General features: G+C 41.3%; 2 protein-coding genes across 3 annotated transcripts in view; both read right to left on the bottom strand.

Annotated features, from left to right (window-relative positions):
- LOC110505784 (protein transport protein Sec23A) overlaps positions 1–15,269 on the bottom strand; it is a 40,305-nt gene extending 25,036 nt beyond the window's left edge. Inside the window, exons 1-8 of the mRNA XM_021585220.2 lie at positions 15,128–15,269; positions 11,341–11,574; positions 4,769–4,913; positions 4,061–4,377; positions 2,637–2,781; positions 2,013–2,171; positions 687–802; positions 230–353 (exon numbers count right to left, since the gene is read on the bottom strand). Of these exons, the coding sequence (XP_021440895.1) occupies positions 230–353; positions 687–802; positions 2,013–2,171; positions 2,637–2,781; positions 4,061–4,377; positions 4,769–4,913; positions 11,341–11,561 (1,227 nt within the window). The 5' untranslated portion in view covers positions 11,562–11,574; positions 15,128–15,269. The remainder of the gene's footprint in view (positions 1–229; positions 354–686; positions 803–2,012; positions 2,172–2,636; positions 2,782–4,060; positions 4,378–4,768; positions 4,914–11,340; positions 11,575–15,127) is intronic.
- Positions 15,270–15,391: 122 nt separating this feature from the next.
- On the bottom strand, positions 15,392–23,486 carry LOC110505785 (signal recognition particle 54 kDa protein). 2 transcript variants are annotated; one of them, XM_021585221.2, is made up of 17 exons: positions 23,369–23,486; positions 22,864–22,977; positions 22,667–22,764; positions 22,425–22,516; positions 22,253–22,337; positions 20,202–20,306; positions 20,027–20,093; positions 19,866–19,923; positions 19,541–19,691; positions 17,832–17,980; positions 17,592–17,692; positions 17,410–17,496; positions 17,195–17,268; positions 16,840–16,948; positions 16,557–16,727; positions 16,195–16,290; positions 15,392–15,953 (listed from the first exon to the last, which is right to left on the bottom strand). In XM_021585221.2, the coding sequence occupies exons 3-17, from the start codon at positions 22,742–22,744 to the stop codon at positions 15,862–15,864; spliced, it is 1,515 nt and encodes a 504-aa protein (XP_021440896.1). In that variant the 5' UTR covers positions 22,745–22,764; positions 22,864–22,977; positions 23,369–23,486; the 3' UTR covers positions 15,392–15,861. The 2 variants fall into 2 exon arrangements, with proteins under 2 accessions (XP_021440896.1, XP_036818903.1); XM_036963008.1 differs by having other exon boundaries at positions 22,928–22,977; positions 23,369–23,473.
- Between the last annotated feature and the right edge of the window lie 14 nt (positions 23,487–23,500).

Raw genomic sequence — 23,500 nt, 5'->3', positions numbered from 1 at the left:
ATCTATATTTCCCATAGAGTTTTATGGATAGAATCACCTATCCAAGAGAGCATGTCGCTCTGTTCCAATATCCACACTACGTAGAAGCAATGTATTGAGTATGCGTAGATATTGGAACAGTGGCTGTGTTCTAAAATGACACCCTATTCCTTAAAAGTGCACTACTAGTACACTATATTAGGTAAAACGGTACCATTTCAGACACCGCCAGTCTGTGCAATGGCTCTACCTTTATCTCCAGAGTACCAGCGAAGGCCATCTTGAAGGCTCCAGCCACATCTTTGGTAAAGACCCTCTGGAAGGTTTGTTTGAATAGTGAGGTGTTGAAAGAGTCTGCCATCACCATGTAGCCTCTGCAAAACAGATATACTCATAGGAGTTCAACTATACATAGGGTGAATCTCAGAAGTCTCTCTTCGCCGCCTCCTCTCCTCTCTCCTCCTCTTCCTCAAAGCATCAGACGAGAGCATTTGAGAAGAAGAACAGAGGACAAACTCTCCTCTTACTATGGGAGGAGCCAGTGTTATTGACATATTTGTGTGTGTTCAGCGTATCAAATGGCACTATATTCCCTATATAGCGCACTACTTTTGACAGGGCCCTGTAAGCCCTGGTCAAAAGTAGTGAACTATATAGGGAGCCATTTTGGACTCAGCCTGTGTGTTCACCAGACAGAGTGTCCTCACCCGGTGTGATTGGAACAACACTTCATCTCCAGCAGTCCGGTCTGGTCCAGAGCACAGGCATAGATGTCTATGATGTGGCCGTTGATGGAGGCACGGCTCGCCAATGCCTCGTAATGCTGAAAATGAAGAAAAGGGGTAAAACCCTAACTTCATACAGGATAAAAAGAGGATCCAATATCAGGTTGTTTTCTGGATCAAAAAGGGGGTGGTGGGCGTGGCAGAGGGCGTGGCACTACGCTCACTGGGCGTGGTTGAATTTCAGAGAACATTTTAGAGGCCTCCCATCTTGGTGGTGTAGAGATGTTTTTGCATTATTAAGTCAAATTCCAGTAATTCTACACATTTCTTCATAGAGCTGAGAGAAATGTTTAAAACTGTAAAGGACATTTCCTGCAATTCTACACATTTGCCATGGATCTGAAAGAAAATGTTTTAAAGCTACTTTACATCAAATCTACATATTCTGCCATGGAGCTGAGATAGCAATCAGTTTTAAAGCTAATTTCCTGCAATTCTAATGCTATGTTATTTTGCTCAAACATAATCAAATCTATACTGTGTGGCCTACAGCAGGTCAGCCAACAGGGGGAGACTCATCGAGGCCTGGTAACAGATGGAGTATACATCATGAGGCGATGACTCCATCTGCTGGACATGCCAGGTCTCGATGGGCTCTCCAGCCAGGACTAATTGGGGCTGATTGGGAGCTGGTGAGTAATCAAGGGCAGATTGCTCACCAGCTGTGCAAGGCCCATAAAGCTGCCAGGAGGAATGGGGGAAGAAAGGACTCCCGTGGTATGGTTGACAGTTGCAGAGGTAAGAAGAGAGAGTTCAGTTTTGTGCCCGACAGGATACCGCCAGGAGATGGAATCCCATTTTCTTTTTGATCTATTATTTAAATATACACCCTTGATCCTTCTCTGTCTGTGTCTGATATTGGTATACGTCTTGACCAAACCCTCTGATCTGCCACAACTGAAATGGGAATTTTCTATTCTACCTAACTTTTATGGTGATTGTTAGTTCTCAAATATTATAAAAATACATTAAAACATTTAGGTGGCTGAAAAAACACTTAGGAGGCCCGCCCAAGGATTTCCATGGCAGAAATATCCCATAATATAATATACAGAAAAAGGTAATACCTGTTTAACTTATGCTAAAACACATCTAGCCATTTAACTGATTGTCTCACTTTAATGTGGTGTAACACACAACTTCATCATTCACAGACAGTGGCAACGGACCTGAAAAAAAGTTCAGATCATGGTAAACTCATCTAAATAACAGGAAAAGTGAACCGTCAAAGGTTGAGCCAAAACTTACTTTGGTCCCCTTTTTCATGAACTTGGCGTTGTCCTTCTCAATGTCGTGCCAGGAGCGAATAGGGGTCTTTAGCTCATCTCCTACCACCATGCCTGGACCCTGAGTGGCTGGTCCACCGATGAAGGTCATGATGCGTGCCCCAGTGTTCGGGAAGGTGCACTGGATGGTGGAAAAAAGGGACATTTTATTACAAAACATTTCTATGAAGCGGACTAAACAATGCAACCAAACACAGACTAAAGCTAGTAATCCTGGTCAATTCCCACGGCATAATAGGTTTATACATCTTACAAATCCTACTTCATACAGAGGAACACAGGGAAATATGAATTTGAAGTAGTGTGCGGGGGCTGATCAGACTAAAATGGTAATATTGAAAATGGTGTCATTGAAATATGTACCATTCCAATGACAAATATGAACAGACCTGGATTTTAATATTATTTAAAATCTTTCAAACACTTTGAAAACAATTGCTTCAGTCTGCCTGAGATGCCAGATAACTATTGTATTGGTGCCGTTAGGTCAGGAAAAATCTATCAAACCAAAGTATTTTAAATATTTTAAATACTATTTGAACCCAGGACTGCATTGAGGCAGTTTATATTTCTGTCTAGGTCTAACCTCCAGCAAGCCAACAGCGATGGACATGGCCGACCCTAACGAGCGGAGGGGCCGTTTTCCCTGAGTGACAGGCCAGGGATCCCTCTGGAGCTCTCCAAGCAGGTCTGTCAGGTTCATGTCAATCTTCTGGACAGGCTGGAGGAATCTAGGAAAAAGAAAATAAGTCCTAAGATTAGTCTAATTTTGTGTCATGCTAAATTATTTTAATGTACAGTACCAGTCAAATGTTTGGACACACCAACTCATTCCAGAGTCTCTTTATTTCTACAATGTAGAAAACAATGAAATAACACATATGGAATTACATAGTAACCAAAAAAAGTGTTAAACAAATCAAAATATATTCTTCAAAGTAGCCACCCTTTGCCTTGATGACGCATATTTAATAGGTTTGATGTCTTCACTATTATTTTACAATGTAGAAAATAGTAAAAATAAAGAAAAACCCCTGAGTGTCCAAACTTTTGCCAGGTACTGTATGTACTGCCATGGCATTGGTGTGTGGCTGTATGTGTATTTTTCTTATACATTCAATAAATCAATAAAATCAGTCAATTCAACCAATCTACAGACCACAATAAAAAAGGTACTATACTGAACAAAAATATAAATGCAAAATGTAACAATTTCAACGATTTTACTGAGTTTATATAAGGAAATAAGTCAGTTAAAATGAATTAATTAGGCCTTCATCTATTGATTTCACATGACTGGGCAGGGGTGCAGCCATGGGTGGGCATGGGATGTCATTGGCCCACCCACTTGGGAGCCAGGCCCACCCACTGGCGAGCCAGGTCCAGCCAATCAGAACGAGTTTTTATTTATTTATTACAGACAGAAATACTCCTCAGTTTCATCAGCTATCCAGGTAGCTGGTCTCAAACGATCCCACAGGTGAAGAAGCCGGATGTGGAGTCCCTGGGCTGGCGTGGTTACATATGGTCTGAGGTTGAGGCCGATTGGACGTACTGCCAAATTCTCTAAAACAGCGTTGGAGGCGGCTTATGGTAGAAATATTAACATTAAATTATCTGGCAGCAGCTCTGGTGGACATTCCTGCAGTCAGCATGCCAATTGCATGCTCCGTCAAAACATGAGACATTTGTGGCATTGTGTTGGTTGACATAACTGCACATTTTAGAGTGGCCTTTTACACAAGGTGCACCTGTGTAATGATTATGCTGTTTAATCAGCTTCTTGATATGCCACTCCCGTCAGGTGGATGGATTATCTTTGCAAAGGAGAAATGCTCACTAACAGGGATGTAAAAAAATGTGAGAGAAGAACTTTTTTGTGGTCTGAAAAATGCCTGGGATCTTTTATTTCAGCTCATGAAACATGGGACCAACACTTTAGATGGTGCATTTATATTTTTGTTCAGTATACAATGTCAAAACAAGGCTGTAGACTGTAGCGTGGTTTACCTGTTGGAGAGGGGGGGCTGTGGAGCTTGTGGTCCCCGTCCTGCCTGTGCAGCAGTGGGTTTGGTCAAGCCCAGCATCTCCTGCAGCTGCTTGGCGTTAAGGTCTTTAGTTCCCCTGAAGACGTAGCTCTTTGAGATGCCATCGCAGCCCAGTTCGTGGACCTGGATCATGCGTCCGAAGGTGATGAGGCCAACCAGGGCTGTAGGAGGCAGCAGCGACAGGGACATCTGTAAGGACTCCTTCAGAGCCTGCAGGTCTTCATCCTCCATGCAGGTGTCCACCACGTACAGGAAGACCAGAGGCATCTGGGGACCTCTCTGTGGGGTAAAGAGAGAGAACCTGGTCAACTATCCTATTGCATAAAACAGTGAAAGGATGCTAGAATCCAACAGATGACTGATAGTTTAATTTTCTGTGGGGGCCAGGGGGACAGCAAACTAATTTTAAGGTGGACTAATAAAAACAATGACAAAATGGTTTTCAAGTAACATTATCAAGATGTATGAGAGGTCCAACACAGGCCTTGTTTTAATGTACTAGATGAAAATGAAATAACATACGTGTAGGAAAGATGAGATCTTATCTGAATGCTGTTAAAAACTATTATAAAACGGATCAAATTGAGATAAATCAAAATATTTTGATTTGGGGAAAAAAAATACTGTATTACAATTCGAGAATCCAGCATCGATCAAATAAAAACATTACCTGGACAACATATTCAATGGTGGAGAACTGTGGCAGCAGCTCAGCTGGCTGGTTCACTTCTGATATCCCAGCATAGGTAGGTGGAAACTGATTTCTCTGATAGCAGAAGTTGCAAGCCCACAGTTTGGCTCCGTAATCCACTTGGCTAGGTTGAGAGACAAAATGATTGTGGTAAAAATCTGAGAGAGAATGACCACACAGTTTAGTTGTAAACAATACAACTCTATGCACAAGGATTACGAAGATAATGTACAATTCACATACACATTTACTGGAAGAATGTGCAGATGCAAAGTTTGGTAACAGAACTACGGTAAAATGTCTCAGTTTTTTATGCAACCACATTTTCCAAAAGCTCTTAAAAATCTGCTCTGAATTACAATTCAAAGATGTGGCATGACACATTGAGTTTGAAAAAATATATATACAGTATTTTGGTTATTCAAATACAGTAGGAGACAGAATCCGGTAACAGAATAACGGTAACAGAATAACATCACGGTTCCCTGATCTGTACTATACAGAAATTCATCATTATGGATATGTATATCATTCTCTTTTAGAAAACATCTACCAGAAAGTCACAAGACCCCTTTTCCATCTGTTTGACCAGAAACCAAAGCCTTTACTTACTCCAAATGTTTTATATGCCTTAATTTCTCAAACATATAGACACTTAGCTTTCATTTGACACTCAATTTGACATGCTCCTATGAACTTCAAATGTTGGTGGTCATTTGTCCTTTTACATGGAAATGCTCCCAGACTACAACTATTTAAACAGTACATGTGAACCTTCTGAAGACTGAGGATGTGTAAATCACCTGTTTACAGTTAGGCTACACATGGAGGAATAGTCATGAATGAGGGAGGGAGATAATAGGGCAGGGGTCTCCAAAATGAAACATTGTGAGCTACTGATGTTTTTTCTTTAAAAAAAAGGCACATTCTTCTCCTCTCCGCTGCAACGCACCTCAGCTCCAGGTCCTTAGGGTAAAAGAGAAAGACATGCACTGTTTTTCCATCAAGATACCTGGGAAAATAATGGTTAATAAAAAAATCTCTAAAGGGGCCCTATAAAATCTGTTTTTTTCTCCCCAAATTGTTTAATATTTTCCAAAATTATGTTCCTAGTTTTATTTTTCCTGCTTTTAATTAATTTCACACTAAAAATGACAATGGTTCATAGAGAAACAACGAAATTGGATGTTCCGAGTCGATGTCAATGTTTAAATCACATCAGAAGACCATTTTTGGGGGGGAGGTACAGAAAAAAAAGTAACAAATGTAGATTTGTGTAATTCCCCTTTAATTGCGCATCGGGACCTTCAATTGCACATCTAGTGTGCAATGTGATCTAATGTGCCAGTCTAGCGATGATTCTGTACTGCTGCTGCTCATTTCATGGCAAAGTTTTCAAATAGATACAAATAATATACTTTTGCCAGGTAAGCCTACTGCGCAGTTAACATTTAATTGAGAAGGTTTTGGGGAAAGTATTTCTGTCAACTCACAAGACGGTAGAGGTTGACCGATTTATGATTTTTCAACGCCGATACCGATAATTGGAGGACCAAAAAAAGCCGATACCGATTAAATCGGCAGATTTTAATTCATTTATAATAATAACAATACTGAATTAACACTTATTTTAACTTAATATAATACATCAATGAAATCAATTTAGCCTCAAATAAATAATGAAACATGTTCAATTTGGTTTAAAGAATGCAAAAACAAAGTGTTGGAGAAGAAAGTAAAAGTGCAATATGTGCCAAATAAAAAAGCTAATGTTTAAGTTCCTTGCTCAGAACATGAGAACATATGAAAGCTGGTGGTTCCTTTTAACAAGAGTCTTCAATATTCCCAGGTAAGAAGTTTTAGGTTGAGGTTATTATAGGAATTATAGGACTATTTCTCTCTATACCATTTGTATTTCATGTACCTTTGACTATTGGATGTTCTTATAGGCACTTTAGTATTGCCAGTGTAACAGTATAGCTTCCGTCCCTCTCCTCGCCCCTACCTGGGCTCGAACCAGTAACACATCGACAACAGCCACCCTCGAAGCATCGTTACCCATCGCTCCACAAAAGCCCCTCTGCAAGGGGAACAACTACTCCAAGTCTCAGAGCAAATGTGACTTTTGAAACGCTATTAGAACGCACCCCGCTAACTAGCTAGCCATTTCACATCGGTTACACCAGCCAAATCTCGGGAGTTGATAGGCTTGAAGTCATAAACAGCGCAATGCTGGCAAACGCACAAAAGTGCTGTTTGAATGAATGCTTACGAGCCTGCTACTGCATACCACTGCTCAGTCAGACTGCTCTATCAAATATCAAATCATAGACTTAATTTTAACATAATAACACACAGAAATACGAGCCTTAGGTCATTAATATGGTTGAATCCGGAAACTATAATTTCGAAAATAAAACGTTTATTCTTTCAGTGAAATACGGAACCGTTCCGTATTTTATCTAACGGGTGGCATCCATAAGTCTAAATATTGCTGTTACATTGCACAACCTTCAATGTTATGTCATAATTACGTAAAATTCTGGCAAATTAGTTTGTAATGAGCCAGGCAGCTCAAGCTGTTGCATATACCCTGACTCTGCGTGTAATGAACGCAAGAAAAGTGACACAATTTCCCTAGTTTAATATTGCCTGCTAACATGAATTTCTTTTAAGTAAATATGCAGGTTTAAAAATATATACTTCTGTGTATTGATTTTAAGAAAGGCATTGATGTTTATGGTTAGGTACATTCGTGCAACGATTATGCTTTTTTCGCAAATGCGCTTTCGATAAATCATCCCCCGTTTGGCGAAGTTGGCTGTCTTTGTTAGGAAGAAATAGTCTTCCCAGTTCGCAATGAGCCAGGCAGCCCAAACTGCTGCATATACCCTGACTCTGTTGCACAGAACACAAGAGAAGTGATACAATTTCCCTAGTTAAAAGAAATTCATGTTAGCAGGCAATATTAACTAAATATGCAGGTTTAAAAATATATACTTGTGTATTGATTTTAAGAAAGGTGTTGATGTTTATGCTTAGGTACACATTGGTGCAACAACAGTGCTTTTTTCACGGTGATAAATTATGATAAATTAACAGGCACCGCATCGATTATATGCAACGCAGAACAAGCTAGATAAACTAGTAATATCATCAACCATGTGTAGTTTACTAGTGATTGTGTTAAGATTGATTGTTTTTTATAAGATATGTTTAATGCTAGCTAGCACCTTGGCTCCTTGCTGCACTCGCATAACAGGTAGTCAGCCTGCCACGCAGTCTCCTCATGGAGTGCAATGTAATCGGCTATGATCGGTGTCCAAAAATGCTGATTACCGATTGTTGTGTAAACCTGAAATCGGCCCTAATTAAATCGGACCCAATTAATCGGCCATTCCGATTAATCGGTCGATCTCAACAAGACAGTTATCACATCAACTGCTAGTGATGGGCATTCTAAGTATTTTCTGTGAGCTGGATATTTTGGCTCCATTTACCTAAAATAGCTGTTCATTTGGCTCCCAAATGGCTCTTCGTTCAGTAAATCTTAGAAATTGAACTAAAACCATGAAAAAAATAGTACATCTTTAAATTAAAGACTAAAACATTGCCTATCATTATCTCTGATCGTGAAATGTGAGTTGAAATAAATGTTTACCTGACCACTAAAGAAATTAGTGTGGACCAGATGACTAATGGCTTCTTCCTTGCTGAGCGGCCTTTCAGGTTATGTCGATATAGGATTAGTTTTACTGTGGATATAGATACTTTTGTACCTGTTTCCTCCAGCATCTTCACACTGTCCTTTGCTTTTGTTCTGGGATTGATTTGCACTTTTCGCACCAAAGTACATTCATCTCTAGGATTCCTGAGCGGTATGACGGCTGCTTGGTCCCATGGTGTTTATACTTGCGTACTATTGTTTGCACAGATGAACGTGGTACCTTCAGGCGTTTGGAAATTGCTCCCAAGGATGAACCAGACTTGTGGAGGTCTACAATTGTTTTTCTGAGGTCTTGGCTGATTTCTTTTGATTTTCCCATGATGTCAAGCAAAGAGGCACGGAGTTTGAAAGTAGGCCTTGAAATACATCCACGGGTCCACCTCCAATTGATTCAAATGATGTCAATTAGCCATGACATAATTTTCCAAGCTGTTTAAAGGCACAGTCAACTTAGTGTATGTAAACCTCTGACCCACTGGAATTGTGATACAGTGAATTATAAGTGAAATAATCTGTCTGTAAACAACTGTTTGACAACTGTCATGCACAAAGTAGATGTCCTAACCGGCTTGCCAAAACTATAGTTTGTTAACAAGAAATTTGTGGAGTGGTTGAAAAACAAGTTTTAATGACTTCAACCAAAAGTGTATGTAATCTTCCGACTTCAACTGTATATTACTGTAAATATTGATCACTTTCCCTGTGTATGATGATATATTTTGATACTGTGAAACTGTTATACATTTTTTTTTACCTCCTGTTTCAGAAAGTGTTGTCACGGAGTATTGCCCCTATTTATAGGACCTTCCACCCCCATCTGGGATATGGATGCCTGATGAAGACCTAAGGGTGATGTAAATAAATATCACCTGCATGAGCAGCAGTGTGCGGCGTTTTCCTTTCTGTTTTCCATGGGTTTTCCTACAACTCCAGCACCTGCGGAAAGTACCTGGATGTGTGTATGTTCAGCTTTTGTATCAGACCGTATACCACGAGTACAAAACATGTATTTGTACTGTTCTAATTACATTGGTAATCAGTTTATAATAGCAATAAGGCACCTTGGGGGTTTGTGGTATACGGCCAATATACCATCACTCCGTGATGCGTCGTGCATAAAAACAGCCCTTTGCCGTGGTATATTGGCCATATACCACACCCCCTCGGGACGTATTGTTTTAATAATCGACATATGCAGCTCAAAAAGCAATAGAAACAGCATGAAAATCAGGGAGCCAAATTACATTTGCGATTCGGTTACCGACTTCACCAAAAAGAGCCGTTCAAAAAGAGCCATTTGTTTGCGAACGACCCATCACAACTGACTACACAAGGAGTGCTAGACAAACGCCTGCACTACACAGACAGAAATGGGCAATATTTCTGGAAATTAATTGGCAGATATTGGCTTTATAAGCCAGTAGTGTCTAACTGTAACCGATGTGAAATGGCTAGCTAGTTAGCGGTAGTGCGCGCTAATAGCGTGTCAGTCGGTGACGTCACTCGCTCTGAGACCTGAAGTAGTTGTTCCCCTTGCTCTGCAAGGGCTGCGGCTTTTGTGGCGTGATGGGTAACGATGCTTTGTGGGTGTCAGTTGTCTGTGTGCAGAAGGCCGGTTAGGGGCGAGGGGACGGACTAAAGTTAAACTGTTACATAACCAGGGGTGGGATAATGTCAATGTTGCGTTGGTTAGATAGCAGCTGGGAGTTTCCAGTGTCTGATACAAGGTAGATTTGTTTATGACAGTTAGAGGTGGAACACATGAAAATTGCATGTACTTTCAGAATTGTTTTGCGAGCTACACATAGGTGGTCGGCAAGCTACTGGTAGCTCGCAATTGACCCCTGGAATAGGGAATGCTCCTTTGTTCCAGTGAAAAATAAAAAAGATTTGGAGCACAATTATCAAAATGTACCAGGCATTTATACACTCAGTGGCCAGTTTATTAGGTAAACCACCCTGATCACAAAAATGGTTCACTCCTACAGACAGTGAGTCACGTGGCCAAGCTATATAAAGCAGACAGGCATCCAGTTAGTGTTTGAGTGAACGTTAGAATGGGCAAAACGAGTGACCTAAGCGACTGGGCGTGGAATGATTGTCAATACCAGGCATGCCGGTTCCAGTATCTCAGAAATGGCCGGCCTCCTGGGCTTTTTACGCACAACAGTCTCTAGGGTTTACCGAGAATGGTGCAACAAACAAAAAACTTCCATTCAGCGGAAGTCCTGTGGGCGAAAACAGCTCGTTGATGAGAGAGGTCGAAGGAGAATGGCAAGAATTGTGCAAGCTAACAGGCAGGCCACAAACAGCGCAGTACAACAGGGGAACGGCATCTCAGAACGCACAACTAGTCGGTCCTTGTCACGGATGAGCTATTGCAGGAGACGATCAGAACAGGTTCCACTCCAATCAGCTAAAACAAGAATAATTGGCTACAGTGGGCAGGAAATCACCAAAACTTGACAATTGATGAGTGGAAAAATATTGCCTGGTCGGACGAATCCCGGTTCATATTGTGTCATGCTGATGGCAGCCAGGATTTAGCATAAGCATCATAAGTCCATGGCCACTCATGCCTTGTGTCAAAGGTACAGGCTGGTGGGATGGTGTGGGGAATGTTTTCCTGCCACACGTTAGATCCCTTGATACCAGTTGAGCAGCGTTTCCATGTCCCAAATAATTCAGGCTGTCCTGTAGGCAAAGGGGGGGTCCGACACAGTACGAGATGGGTGTGCCTAATAAATGGGCCACCGAGTGTAGTGTATATCTGCTTTATTTGAAACGTGAAAAATACAAAAGTGAAAAAGTATCGTTGTCTCACCAGAGCGGGTTAAGGACAGCGCGGCAGGTCGCCCTGCTACACAGCACAGGCTCATACTGGATGGGGGGCAAGTCTGGGCGCTCCTTCAGGGGGGTGAACAAAGAGGCCACGGGGACCACCATGCGGGTGGCCTCCAGACGACTGGAGGGCCAGACGTTCCAGCTGAAACGCACCCCATCACGCTCCTCATTCTGGGCGATAAACTCTGGGAAGGTCGCCATTCCACCCTACAGACTGAGAAGGAGAGAAAGGCGTGTTATAGAAATATAGGCTATACATTTATGGTAATGATTCCATTTGATATTTCAACATAGCATTAATTATATAATAGTCCACTGCACTGCAAGGAGTCTCATAATATTATCTTTTTATAATTGCCTGACTTTTTACCATTGCAGTGTCCTGAGATACCCTTTTGGACTTTGAGCATAATGTTACACTCCAGCATGTTTACTTCCAATTTGAATGTGTCATATATACTGGTAGTGGAAATGCAGTCAAATATGATGTAACCTATGCTATGGGAAATTCTGGCTTACTTCTAAATAGGGCAAAAAAATGGCTCTAAAAGTCATGACTAGAACCTGGCTAAGGTACAGAATGTGATCCTGACTGTGACCCACTTCTTCACCCACTGTCTGATCAAATGTTCAAAATAATTTACTTTGAAAACACACTGAATCTGAATAGAAGTCCAATCAACAGGTGTAGACCTTACAGTGAACCGACAGTGCAGTTTCAAAAAATACGGATAAGAATAAGAAATAAAAGTAACAAGTAATTAAAGAGCAGCGGTAAAAAAAAAAAATATATATATATATATATACAGGGGGGTGCCGGTACAGAGTCAATGTGCGGGGGTACCGGTTAGTTGGGGTAGTATGTACATGTAGGTAGAGTTCATTAAAGTGACTATTGCACAGATGACAACAGAGAGTGGCAGTGGTATGGAGAGTGGAGGGGGGGCAATACGAATACTCTGGGTAGCCATTTGACTAGATGTTCAGGAGACTTATGGCTTGGGGCTAGAAACTTAATTGGAAGCTGCTTGGACCTAGACTTGGCGCTCCGGTACCGCTTGCCTTGTGGTAGCAGAGAGAACAGTCTATGACTACAGTGGCTGGAGTCTGACAATTTTTAGGGCCTTCCTCGGACACCACCTGGTATGGGGGTCCTGGATGGCAGGAAGCTTGGCCCTAGTGATGTACTGGGACGTTCGCACTACCCATTGCAGTGCCTTGTGGTCGGAGCCCGAACAGTTGCCATACCAGGCAGTGATGCAACCAGTTAGGATGCTCTCGATGGTGCAGCTGTAGAACCTTTTGAGGATCTGAGGACCCATGCCAAATACTTTCAGTCTCCTGAGGGGGAATAGGTTTTGTCGTGCCCACTTCACGACTGTCATGGTGTGCTTAGACCATGTTAGTTTGCTGGTGATGTGGACACCAAGGAACTTGAAGCTCTCAACCTGCTCCACTGCAGGCCCCGTCGATGAGAATGGGGGCGTGCCCGGTCCTCTTTTTCCTGTAGTCCACAATCATCTCCTTTCTCTTGATCACGTTGAGGGAGAGGTTGTTGTCCTGGCACCACACGGCAAGGTCTCTGACCTCCTACCTATATACTGTCTCGTTGTTGTCGGTGATCAGGCCTACCACTGTTGTCATCTGCAAATTTAATGATGGTGTTGGAGTCGTGCCTGGCCGTGCAGTCCTGATTAAACAGGGAGTACAGGAGGGGGCTGAGCACGCACCCCTGATGGGTGATGGGCCCCTGTGTTGATGATCAGCGTGGCGGATGTGTTGTTACCTACCCTTACCACCTGGGGGTGGCCGTCAGGAAGTGCAGGATCCAGTTGCAGAGGGAGGTGTTTAGTCCCAGGGTCCTTAGCTTATTGATGAGCTATGAGGGCACTATGGTGTTGAACGCTGAGCTGTGGTCAATGAATAGCATTCTCACATAGGTGTTCCTTTTGTCCAGGTAGGAAAGGGCAATGTGGAGAGCAATAGAGACTGCATCATCTGTGGATATGTTGGGGCGGTATGCGAATTGGAGTGGGTCTAGGGTTTCTGGAATGATGGTGTTTATGTGGTCCATGACCAGCCTTTCAAAGCACTTCATGGCTTCAGATGTGAGTGCTACGGGTCGGTAGTCATTTAGGCAGGTTATCTTAGTGTTCTTGGGCACAGGCACTATGGTGGTCTGCTTAAAACATGTTGGTATTATAGACTCCGACAGGGAGAGGTTGAAAATGTCGGTGAAGACACTTGCCAGTTGGTCAGCGCATGCTCGCAGTACACGTCCTGGTAATCAGTCTGGCTCTGTGGCCTTGTGAATGTTGACCTGTTTAAAGGTCTTACTCACATCGGCTGTGGCCTTTAGCCACTGTGGCTCTAGCCTTTAGCTCAGTGCGGATGCTGCCTGTAATCCATGGCTTCTGGTTGGGGTATGTACGTACAGTCACTGTGGGGACGATGTCATTGATGCACTTATTGATGAAGCCAATGACAGATATGGTGTTCTCCTCAATGCCATTAAAGGAATCCCGGAACATATTCCAGTCTGTGCTAGCAAAACAGTCCTGTAGCTTAGCATCTGCTTCATCTGACCACTTTTTTATTGATCTAGTCACTAGTGCTTCCTGCTTGAATTTTTCCTTGTAAGCAGGAATCTGGATGATGGAATTATGGTCAGATTTGCCAAATGGAGGGATGAGGGAGAGCTTTGTATGCATCTCTGTGTGTGGAGTATAGGTGGTCCAGAGTTATTTTCCCTCTGGGTGCACATTTAACATGCTGATAGAAATTTGATAAAACTGATTTAAGTTTCCCTGAATTAAAGTCCCCGGGTACTTGGAGCCCCGCGTCTGGGTGAGCGTTTTCTTGTTCGCTTATGGCGGAATACAGCTCATTCAATGCTAGTGAATGCATAGTGGTGCCAGCTAGTAGTAAGTTCATTGTATTGAACTATCACTAACCTTTGCGGTCTCCTGAAGTCACAATATTTGACCTGATGAGATTCTATCAGATATGCAAATGTTCACAATTCCTTAATAGTTAAAAGGTCTTTCAAAATGGAAACACTCACTGTATTGGGCTTTTATCTAGCTAGTTAAGTATCTGACCTGAATCAAATACTCTACACACACGTACATTGTAATATTATTGTATGGTGGCGTTACACATTTTGTATTGTAGATATGTAGTGTAGTGTTATCATGTACTGTTTTATCTTTTGTGTTATGTGCCTTAATGTGTTTGAACCTAGTAGTTGTTGCCTTGGCAGGAACAACTGTAATGGGGATCCCTAATAAATACAAATGGTGACTCAATCAAAAGGCTTTACAAACGGATGCTGGATTACCAGCAAAGCTATTTTGATTGAATGAACAACCAGTCTCTGTACAACAACAACATTAGCTAGATACAGTAGCTAACAAGGGCACGCCAAAAACAATTACAATTGTTAAATAGATTTCAGGAGAGAAAATCACATCACAAAAAAAGATAGCCAACCCAAAAAGTAGACAAGCTAGCTAAATAGAATAAATTGCATTCACCATGTTAACAACCAGCTAACGTTGGCTATCTAATTTAGCTTCAGTTAGCGGATCGACCGGCGAATGAAACGTAAAAAAATAAAAAATAATTATTCACTCTGCTCAGCTCGCTAAACCGCTACACAACTGTAACTTAAGTATTACATCCAAAATGCATTACGTAATACACATATCCCAAACATATGTCTTAGTCAATAATTACAGCAAATAGTAGCACATTTGAATATTTACCTGATGTCCTCAGACTGGTTGACTCTGCTACGTACTGTAGTGACAGTGAACAGCGCCAAGCACAACGTTGGCTGACAACGTAGCAAACAACATGGCTGCGAGGAGTAATGCCACGTCAAGAGGTGTCCAATCATAGCCCCTCACCCACCTTTGAGGATGTGGTCTAATCTTTATGGCAAGAGTTTCATTGCTAGAGCGATAACACATATGATTGACAACTACGACAATCATTGATCAACCAAACAGAGAAAAGGAGACACTGGCTTTTTAAAACATTGCAATACAAATTTTATTACATTATGACAACAACAAAAAATGTCCAACTAATTTCAGCATATCCTTTACAACATCTCCAAATCTTGGTTGGGTTCATTAGGGTACACCGGAAAACATTTTAAGTTGTTTTGCAATTAAAAACACAAATTAGGGTATCTTATTGGACAAGTCCAATAGTGACTCCGGATTGAAGTCTATTTTCTTCTGTTTGGTGCCTAATGAACATAACTGAGGACAAGCTTCATAATCCCATCATTTATGCATCTTTTGTGCCTATTTTACAATTAGTGTAAAAATCACAGAACTTCTTTTGATTTATCCTGATAAGTAAATAAGCCTCTGCATAATTTTATACACAAACATTGTAATTAATTATATTAGAGGCAAAATAACTTGCATCTCCTTCTTGCTAAATCCAAATGACAACCTTTTATTTAACCGGGTTAAGGCTCAGTGGTTCACATATTGTTGAATCCCATCATTCCTTTCGCGTTGCCAGCTGCACCCTGTTGGAACTGTCTCATCATGGACTGGAGACCAGACATTCCACCTGAAGAGACAAATGATAATCAGAGTGTTTCAGGGGGATCAGTTAAACTCTAGAGCAAGGCAGAGAGGCAGAGTCGCTAAACATGATCAAATAAAGGTTATTTGGGTTGCAAGGTGATTTGTAGATCAGCGATTCTGCAGTCTATATCACATCTATGTCATTACGTTTGGACCGACCATGCTCAAAGTAACAAAGTAAGTTTGGGTAATGTGAAATGACTTATTGTAAAAGTCAAGCCTACCCATATGGTGGAGAACCCTTGGGTCCATCATCTTTGCCATCTGTTGGTTCAACTTAGCCATCTGAGAGGGGTTGACATTCTTGGACATATCACCACCTGCAAACATGTAAAAGTGCAAAATTGTGTAATTGGATCAGTGCTTCTGTTTCCGGGCTGAAACGTGTCTGAAACGTGACTAGTCATGAAATCCTTGCTTCCCCTGTCCTTGTTTCCTCCCCCCACAGAGTGCATTGAAGGAGAGGCTCCAAGGTCCTTCCCTCAGACCTCCTACTATGCGATTTGAGAGAGGGAAATGGAGGAAACATGGACAGAGGAAGCAAGAATGACAACTAGTAATGTTTCAAAAGGCAAAAAGTTAATACCTTTGAACAGGCCCTTGATGCCACCCATCTTCTTCACCATCTGGGCAAACTTGGTGTACTGGGTGAGCAGCTCCTGGACGTCCCTGGTGGCAACCCCTGAACCGCGTGCCACTCTGGCGATTCGGTTCGGCCCCTTGCTGAAGAGCTTTGCACCGTCTTTGTTGTCAAGTTCTGCAAAAACCAAAGAAAGAAACCAGTGAAGAAAACATGTACGCATTTTGTATAACCCTTTTGTTTCTATCCCTTACTGTTGTTTATTGATGAAAGTGGATTGCATCTTTACCTTGGTCGTTCATGCTGTCCATAATTGTCATGAGTTTCTTCAACCTAGCCATGGACTCCTGCTCGTTGCCTTTGCTCATGAAGTCTGTTCCGAAACCTGGGATCATACCCTTGTGACATTAACAGAAGTCAGATTAGCATTGTCATCTTTAAATGTATCCCACACATGACCAGAAGAATATAAACTATTCTTAGGTATTCATTATTTACCAAGGGGGAAGGGTATACAGTTGAGATTGTTTTCGAAAGGTCTTTGTGCTGAAACGTTGACCATCTGCTTGTTTCATCTATAGAATGTGGGACTATGGGGACTTAGATTTTTCCCCTATTGGGTATTCTGGTTGCCGCTTACTTACCATGATCTGTCCGAAAGGTCCCATCTTCATGATGTTTTGAAACTGCTCGTACATGTCACGAAGAGTGAACTGACCTGTGGTGCAAATGGTGATTAGAATAAACTTAAACCATACCGCATATCTATGTTATAGACTGTAGAGCATATGCATACTGCATGTCAGTTATGATATGGGGCTGGTTTTACAAGTATGTTAGCTGATGATCTCATTCTCACCATGTTTCAGCTTGTCAATTAACTCCTCGTTGTCATCCAGCTTGAGTTCATTGACTTTGTCTATCAAACCTTCAATGTCTCCCATGCCTGAGGACAAAATACACACAACTCAATCAATACAGGTTGTACATAACGTAAAACGTGTTATGATGATCCATTATTCAAAAGGGAAAACAGTTTACCCAGTAGCTTGCTGATGAAGGGTTGTGTCTTAAATGGCTCTAAGTCATCAATGTGTTCTCCAGTACCAATGAAAATGATGGGACTCTTAGTAGCAGCCACTCTATAAAAAGGCAACAGGAGTATGAAACATTACCTAACCATCAGGATTATCATGAAGTTAATGAATTCTGCAGTAGTAAGGAAACTCAGTTGACAATAACTTGGATAAACTGTCAAAACAAAGAGTGACATGTACTTACGCACTGAGAGCACCACCACCTTTGGCATGACCATCCAGCTTTGTCACTATGACGGACGCAACTTCTACTTTGTCTTTGAAGGCCTTCGCCTGGGCTTCACAAGCTTGGCCAATGGAGGCATCCATTACGTACACAATGTTGTCAGGTTGCTGGAGGAAATAGAAACATGCTTGGGGTAAGACCATGCATGCATTGATGCATTTTCTCTAAAGCAATACAGTGCATTCGGGAAGTATTCAGGCCACTTGACTTTTTCCACATTTTGTAACGTTAGTCTTTCTAAAATGTATTAAGTTGTCGCCCGTCCCCCCAATCAATCTACACCCAATACCCCATAATGACAAAGCAAAAACAGGTTTTCATAAATAAAATATCACATTTACAAAAGTATACAGACCCTTTCCTCAGTACCTTGTTGAAGCACCTTTTGCAACGATTACAGCCTCGAATATTCTTGGGTATGACGCTACAAGCTTGGCACACCTGTAGTTGGGGAGTTTATCCCACTCTTCAATGTAGATCATATCAAGCTCTGTCAGGTTGGATGGGGAGCATTGCTGCACAGCTATTTTCAGTTCTCTCCAGAGAAGTTCGATCTGGTTCAAGACCAGTCTCTGGCTGGGCCACTCAAGGACATTCAGAGACATGTCCCGAAGCCACTCCTGTGTTGTCTTGGCTGTGTGCTTATGGTCATTGTCCTGTTTTTTCATCAAGGATCTCTGTACTTTGCTCCGTTCATCTTTTCCTCGATCTTGACTAGTCTCTCAGTAAATGCAGCTGAAAAACATCCTCACAGCATGCTGCCATCACCATGCTTCACCGTAGGAATGGTGCCAGGTTTACTCCAGACACGGCGCTTGGCATTCAGGCCAAATAGTTACATTTTTGTTTCATCAGACGAGAGAATCTGGTTTCTCATGGTCAGTCCCCTTTAAGAGCAGTGGCTTCCATCTGATCACTCCAACATAAAGGCCTGATTGGTGGAGTGCTGCAGAGATGGTTGTCCTTCTGGAAGGTTCTCCCACCACAGAGGAACTCTAGAGTGATCGGGTTATTGGTCACCTCCCTGACCAAGGCCCTTCTCCCTCGACTGCTCAGTTTGGCCTGGCTGCCAGCTCTAGGAAGAGCCTTGATGGTTCCAAACATCTTCCAATTAAGAATGACGGAGGCCGCTGTGTTCTTGGTGACCTTCAATGCTGCATAAATGTTTTGGTACCATTCCCCAGATCTGTGCCTCGGAGCGCTAAGGACAAATCCATTGACCTCATAGCTTGGTTTTTGCTCTGACACCCACTGTCAACCGTGGGACCTTACTTAGACAGGTGTGTGCCTTACCAAATCATGTCCAATCAATTTAATTTACCACAGGTGGACTCTAATCAAGTTGTAGAAACATCTCAAGGATGAGCAATGGAAACAGGATGCACCTAAGCTCAATTTTGAGTCTCATAGCAAAGGGCCTGAATACTTATGTAAATATGATACTTCCGCTTTTATTTGTAATAATTTTGCAAACCAACCCAAAATAACTTTTCTCTTTGTCATTATGGGCTATTGTGTGTAGACTGATGTGGGGAAAAAATATATTTGAGAACAAGGCTGTAACGGTCAGAGGGTCTGAATACTTTCCGAAAGCACATTTTATAATGATGATACAAAAGCTCAGACTGACAGAGAGATGATCACAGTGGTGCAAAAATACTACTTACCACTGCATTGGAAACCTGCAACATCTCCTCAAAAAGGGAATCTTCTTGCTTGTGTCGGCCACTGGTATCAACAATGATTATTTCAAAGCTCTCATTTTTGAACTTTTCCACACCTTCCGCAGCTATGACGACAGGGTCCATCTCTGTGTAACTGGATTTAACAACGTTAGTGTACTGTATGCAGCAAAGGCCCTGTAATAGACTTGCGTCCTTTCTAGGGGGTGTACTTGTACATCAAGGTTCCTTACCATATACATTAGCAAAAAAAATAACTTGAGATGCATCACATACAGATGAGAAGCAACCAAATGCAAAGCATACATACCTTCCATAGAATGGAATTCTGGCTTTTGTTGCATTTTGCTTCAACTGATCGAAGGCACCTGCACACACACAAAAATATGTTGTTGACTTAATTTTCTTTTAGGTCATTTTCTTTCTTTTGAGAAGGAATATCAAACAGATACATTTTGAAAATTAAACTACCAGCTCTGAAAGTGTCAGCGCAAATCAAACAGGTTTTCCACCCTTTTCTTTGGTAGTAGTACGCCAGCTGTGGAAAAGGTTTTCAATACAGAACATTAGTGATGGCATAATATATTTTGGACAAATGACCACCTGAATGTGCATATCTTTAGGCTGAAAGCCAGGAATGGCTCACCTTGGAACAGGTTGTGGTTTTCCCACTGCCCTGAAGACCCACAAACATGATGACATTGTTCTTTCCCTTTGTGGGTGTCCAAGCCTTGACCCCTGGATCCACCAGCTGAGAGACAACCACAACATTAAATCTTAGACACACTCCCATCGCATCAAATGCAACAAACACAGAAACATTGCATCTTTGTAAGATATGTGAAGTGAGAACATAGGGACAGGCCTCTCCAAACCACACAAGCTTTTTTAATGTGTAAACAAGAAATCTGAAAGTACTTGGAAAGTCTTCTCCCCGCATGAAATCTAAACTGATCAGCTGATTATCCATGTCCGAGGGTATGCCTTCTAATGTGAAACTAATTATGTATTGAGCTGAGCAATCAAAACCTTTAAATACAGGTAGACTACAGCTACTGGATCCCTTATTTCAATTAAGGTAATTTTTGAGGGGAATGACTTTTGATGGTATAGTACATTGCCGAAACAGTTTACAAAACACGGTGGAATATCAATAGACCAAATGACTTTTGAAAACCACTAATATAAAAATAACCAGGAAATCCCACCAACAACTGTCAATCATCTACCCAAGTTTTCAATCAAAAATGAACTCCTTCAGTTACTTTACACTGGACCATCATTAAACTAATACTAATGTATGGAGGTATTACAATACGTTCAGTTTCACGCCACAACAACTGACTAACAAACAATGAAGTAAGAATTAGAGGTCGACCGCTTATGATTTTCCGATTACGACTATAATAGATACAGATTATTTGAGGAACAAAAAAAGGCGATACCGATTACTTGGCCGATTTTTAAAATGTATTTGTAATAATGACAATTACAACAATACTGAATGAACACTTATTTTAACTTAATATAATACATCAATCAAATCAATTTAGCCTCAAATAAATGAAACATGTTCAATTTGGTTTAAATAATGCAAAAACAAAGTGTTGGAGAAGTAAAAGTGCAATATGTGCCATGTAAGAAAGCTAAAGTTTTAGTTTTAAGTTCCTTGCTCAGAACATGAGAACATATGAAAGCTGGTGGTTCCTTTTAACATGAGTCTTCAATATTCCCAGGTAAGAAGTTTTAGGTTGTAGTTATTATAGGACTATTTCTCTCTATACCATTTGTATTTCATATACCTTTGACTATTGGATGTTCTTATAGGCACTTTAGTATTGCCAGTGTAACAGTATAGCTTCCATCCCTCTCCTCGCTCCTACCTGTGCTCGAACCAGGAACACATCGACAACAGCCACCCTCGAAGCAGCGTTACCCATGCAGAGCAAGAGGAGCAAGAGGAACAACTACGCCAAGTCTCAGAGTGAGTGACGTTTGAAACGCTATTAGCGCGCACCCCACTAACTAGCTAGCCGTTTCACATCGGTTACACAAGCCTAATCTCTGGAGTTGATAGGCTTGAAGTCATAAACAGCGCAATGCTTGAAGCATTGCGAAGAGCTGCTGGCAAAACGCACAAAAGTGCTGTTTGAATGAATGCTTACGAGCCTGCTGGTGCCTACCATCGCTCAGTCAGACTGCTCTATCAAATCATAGACTTAATTATAACATAACACACAGAAATACAAGCCTTAGGTCATTAATATGGTCGAATCCGGAAACGATAATTTCGAAAACAAAACGTTTATTCTTTCAGTGAAATACGGAACCATTCTGTATTTTATCTAACGGGTGGCATCCCTACGTCTAAATATTGCTGTTACATTGCACAACCTTCAATGTTATGTCATAATTACGTAGAATTCTGGCGAATTAGTTCGCCAAGAGCCAGGCGGCCCAAACTGTTGCATATACCCTGACTCTACGTGCAATGAACGCAAGAGAAGTGACACAATTTCACCTGGTTAATATTGCCTGCTAACCTGGATTTCTTTTAGCTAAATATGCAGGTTTAAAAATGATATATATATATAAATACCGATATCCGATTGTTATGAAAACTTGAAATCGGCCCTAATTAATCAGTCATTCCGATTAATCGGTCAACCTCTAGTATAAGAATAGTCCGACACTGACCTTGACAAGCTCCTTGAACACAGAATGCTGGATCATTCTCCTCTTGTTCAGCCCAGAGGCCATCTCCTCCAGGTCAATGGATGATCTGTGGTCAAAAAAATATTACATTAGTAGGATACAGAATTCAGCTTGTCTACTACAGTACAATGTGTTCCTGAATAATGCTACTTACTTTACATTTTCTCTGAGCTGCTTTACCAACTTGATGTTGACATCAGCTTCCAGGAGGGCAGCACACACTTCTTTCAGCATGGCATTTAATACCTAGAGAAAGAGAAGGCATTATCTATGAGAAATATCATATGGTCTTGCTTGATTGAAACCTGGCAACATATGTAACTATTATTTAGTTAACAACCACACTTTGCCAAAAGTTGTACAAAAATAAGAAGTCTGATTTGGTACTAGATATACCTCCTCATTGATGATGGTGGCATTGCTCAGTGATCGCAATGCCGAGGTTATTTTTCTTCCCAAATCGGCTAACACCATGTTGGCAGGTCTTGTTGAACCTATAAAAAATATTTAGATTGACAAATTTGGTTATACAGCCACTGCCAACTACTATACCACTTAAATGCTGGATAATAATGTTATGGAAAGTGAATTACAAAATCAGTTGAGAAATAAGGCCTCTTCGGCTTCAATGTTGAGGGAACCCCCTTGTCTCCACACCTTTCACTGACACTTATTGGTGATCAAACGTCCGTTGTTGACTTCCTTAACTGAGCAATGAACGAAAATAATGAGTGAAATCTAGAGATTAGTTTAGCATATAGTCAGGACAACATGACAGAAATTCTTCAATAAATTTTCGACATGAATTAGCTAGAAAAATACCGTAGTTAACTAATACAACATAAATAATAGATAATTTTGACCCGACTGCATCCACACAGCTTATAAAACTATCTCGCTAGCTAAATTTCTAGCTAGTTAACGTTAGCATCGACAAACTCGAGTGAGGCCGTGGCTCTCCGAGAATATGATACGTATAAAGACAGCATCATCATTTCATTCGATGGATGGATCGATATCGTGCTAACATTACGACATTTACAAAACAGTAGCTAGCTACTCAATTACCATTATTATAATTATTAAGAAGATCGTTACCTAAAGTTTGCCAACTGGCTTGAGAAAAGCAACCAAACGAACGTCATCTCAATACCAGATATCCCAGAATGCCTATCTAGTTCCGGGGTTATGTTTACTTCTTTGCAGCCCCTGTATTTTAAGGTCGTCTGA

Source organism: Oncorhynchus mykiss, chromosome 25 (genome assembly GCF_013265735.2).
Source record: "Oncorhynchus mykiss isolate Arlee chromosome 25, USDA_OmykA_1.1, whole genome shotgun sequence".
Classification (NCBI taxonomy): Eukaryota; Metazoa; Chordata; class Actinopteri; order Salmoniformes; family Salmonidae; genus Oncorhynchus; species Oncorhynchus mykiss.
Note: the sequence above shows the minus strand (reverse complement) of the source record. Positions and strands in the feature narration are given on the sequence as shown.

Bases quoted from the DNA above. Each gene is read 5' to 3' on its own strand.
- LOC110505785 (XM_021585221.2), bottom strand. From the start codon at position 22,744: ATGGTGTTAGCCGATTTGGGAAGAAAAATAACCTCGGCATTGCGATCA. The intron at 20,094-20,201 runs GTGAGCCATTCC...CCTTTTCCACAG, and splicing joins AAACCACAACCTGTTCCAAG to CTGGCGTACTACTACCAAAG. The intron at 17,497-17,591 runs GTAAACTGTTTT...TTTTGTCCTCAG, and splicing joins CTTCATCAGCAAGCTACTGG to GCATGGGAGACATTGAAGGT.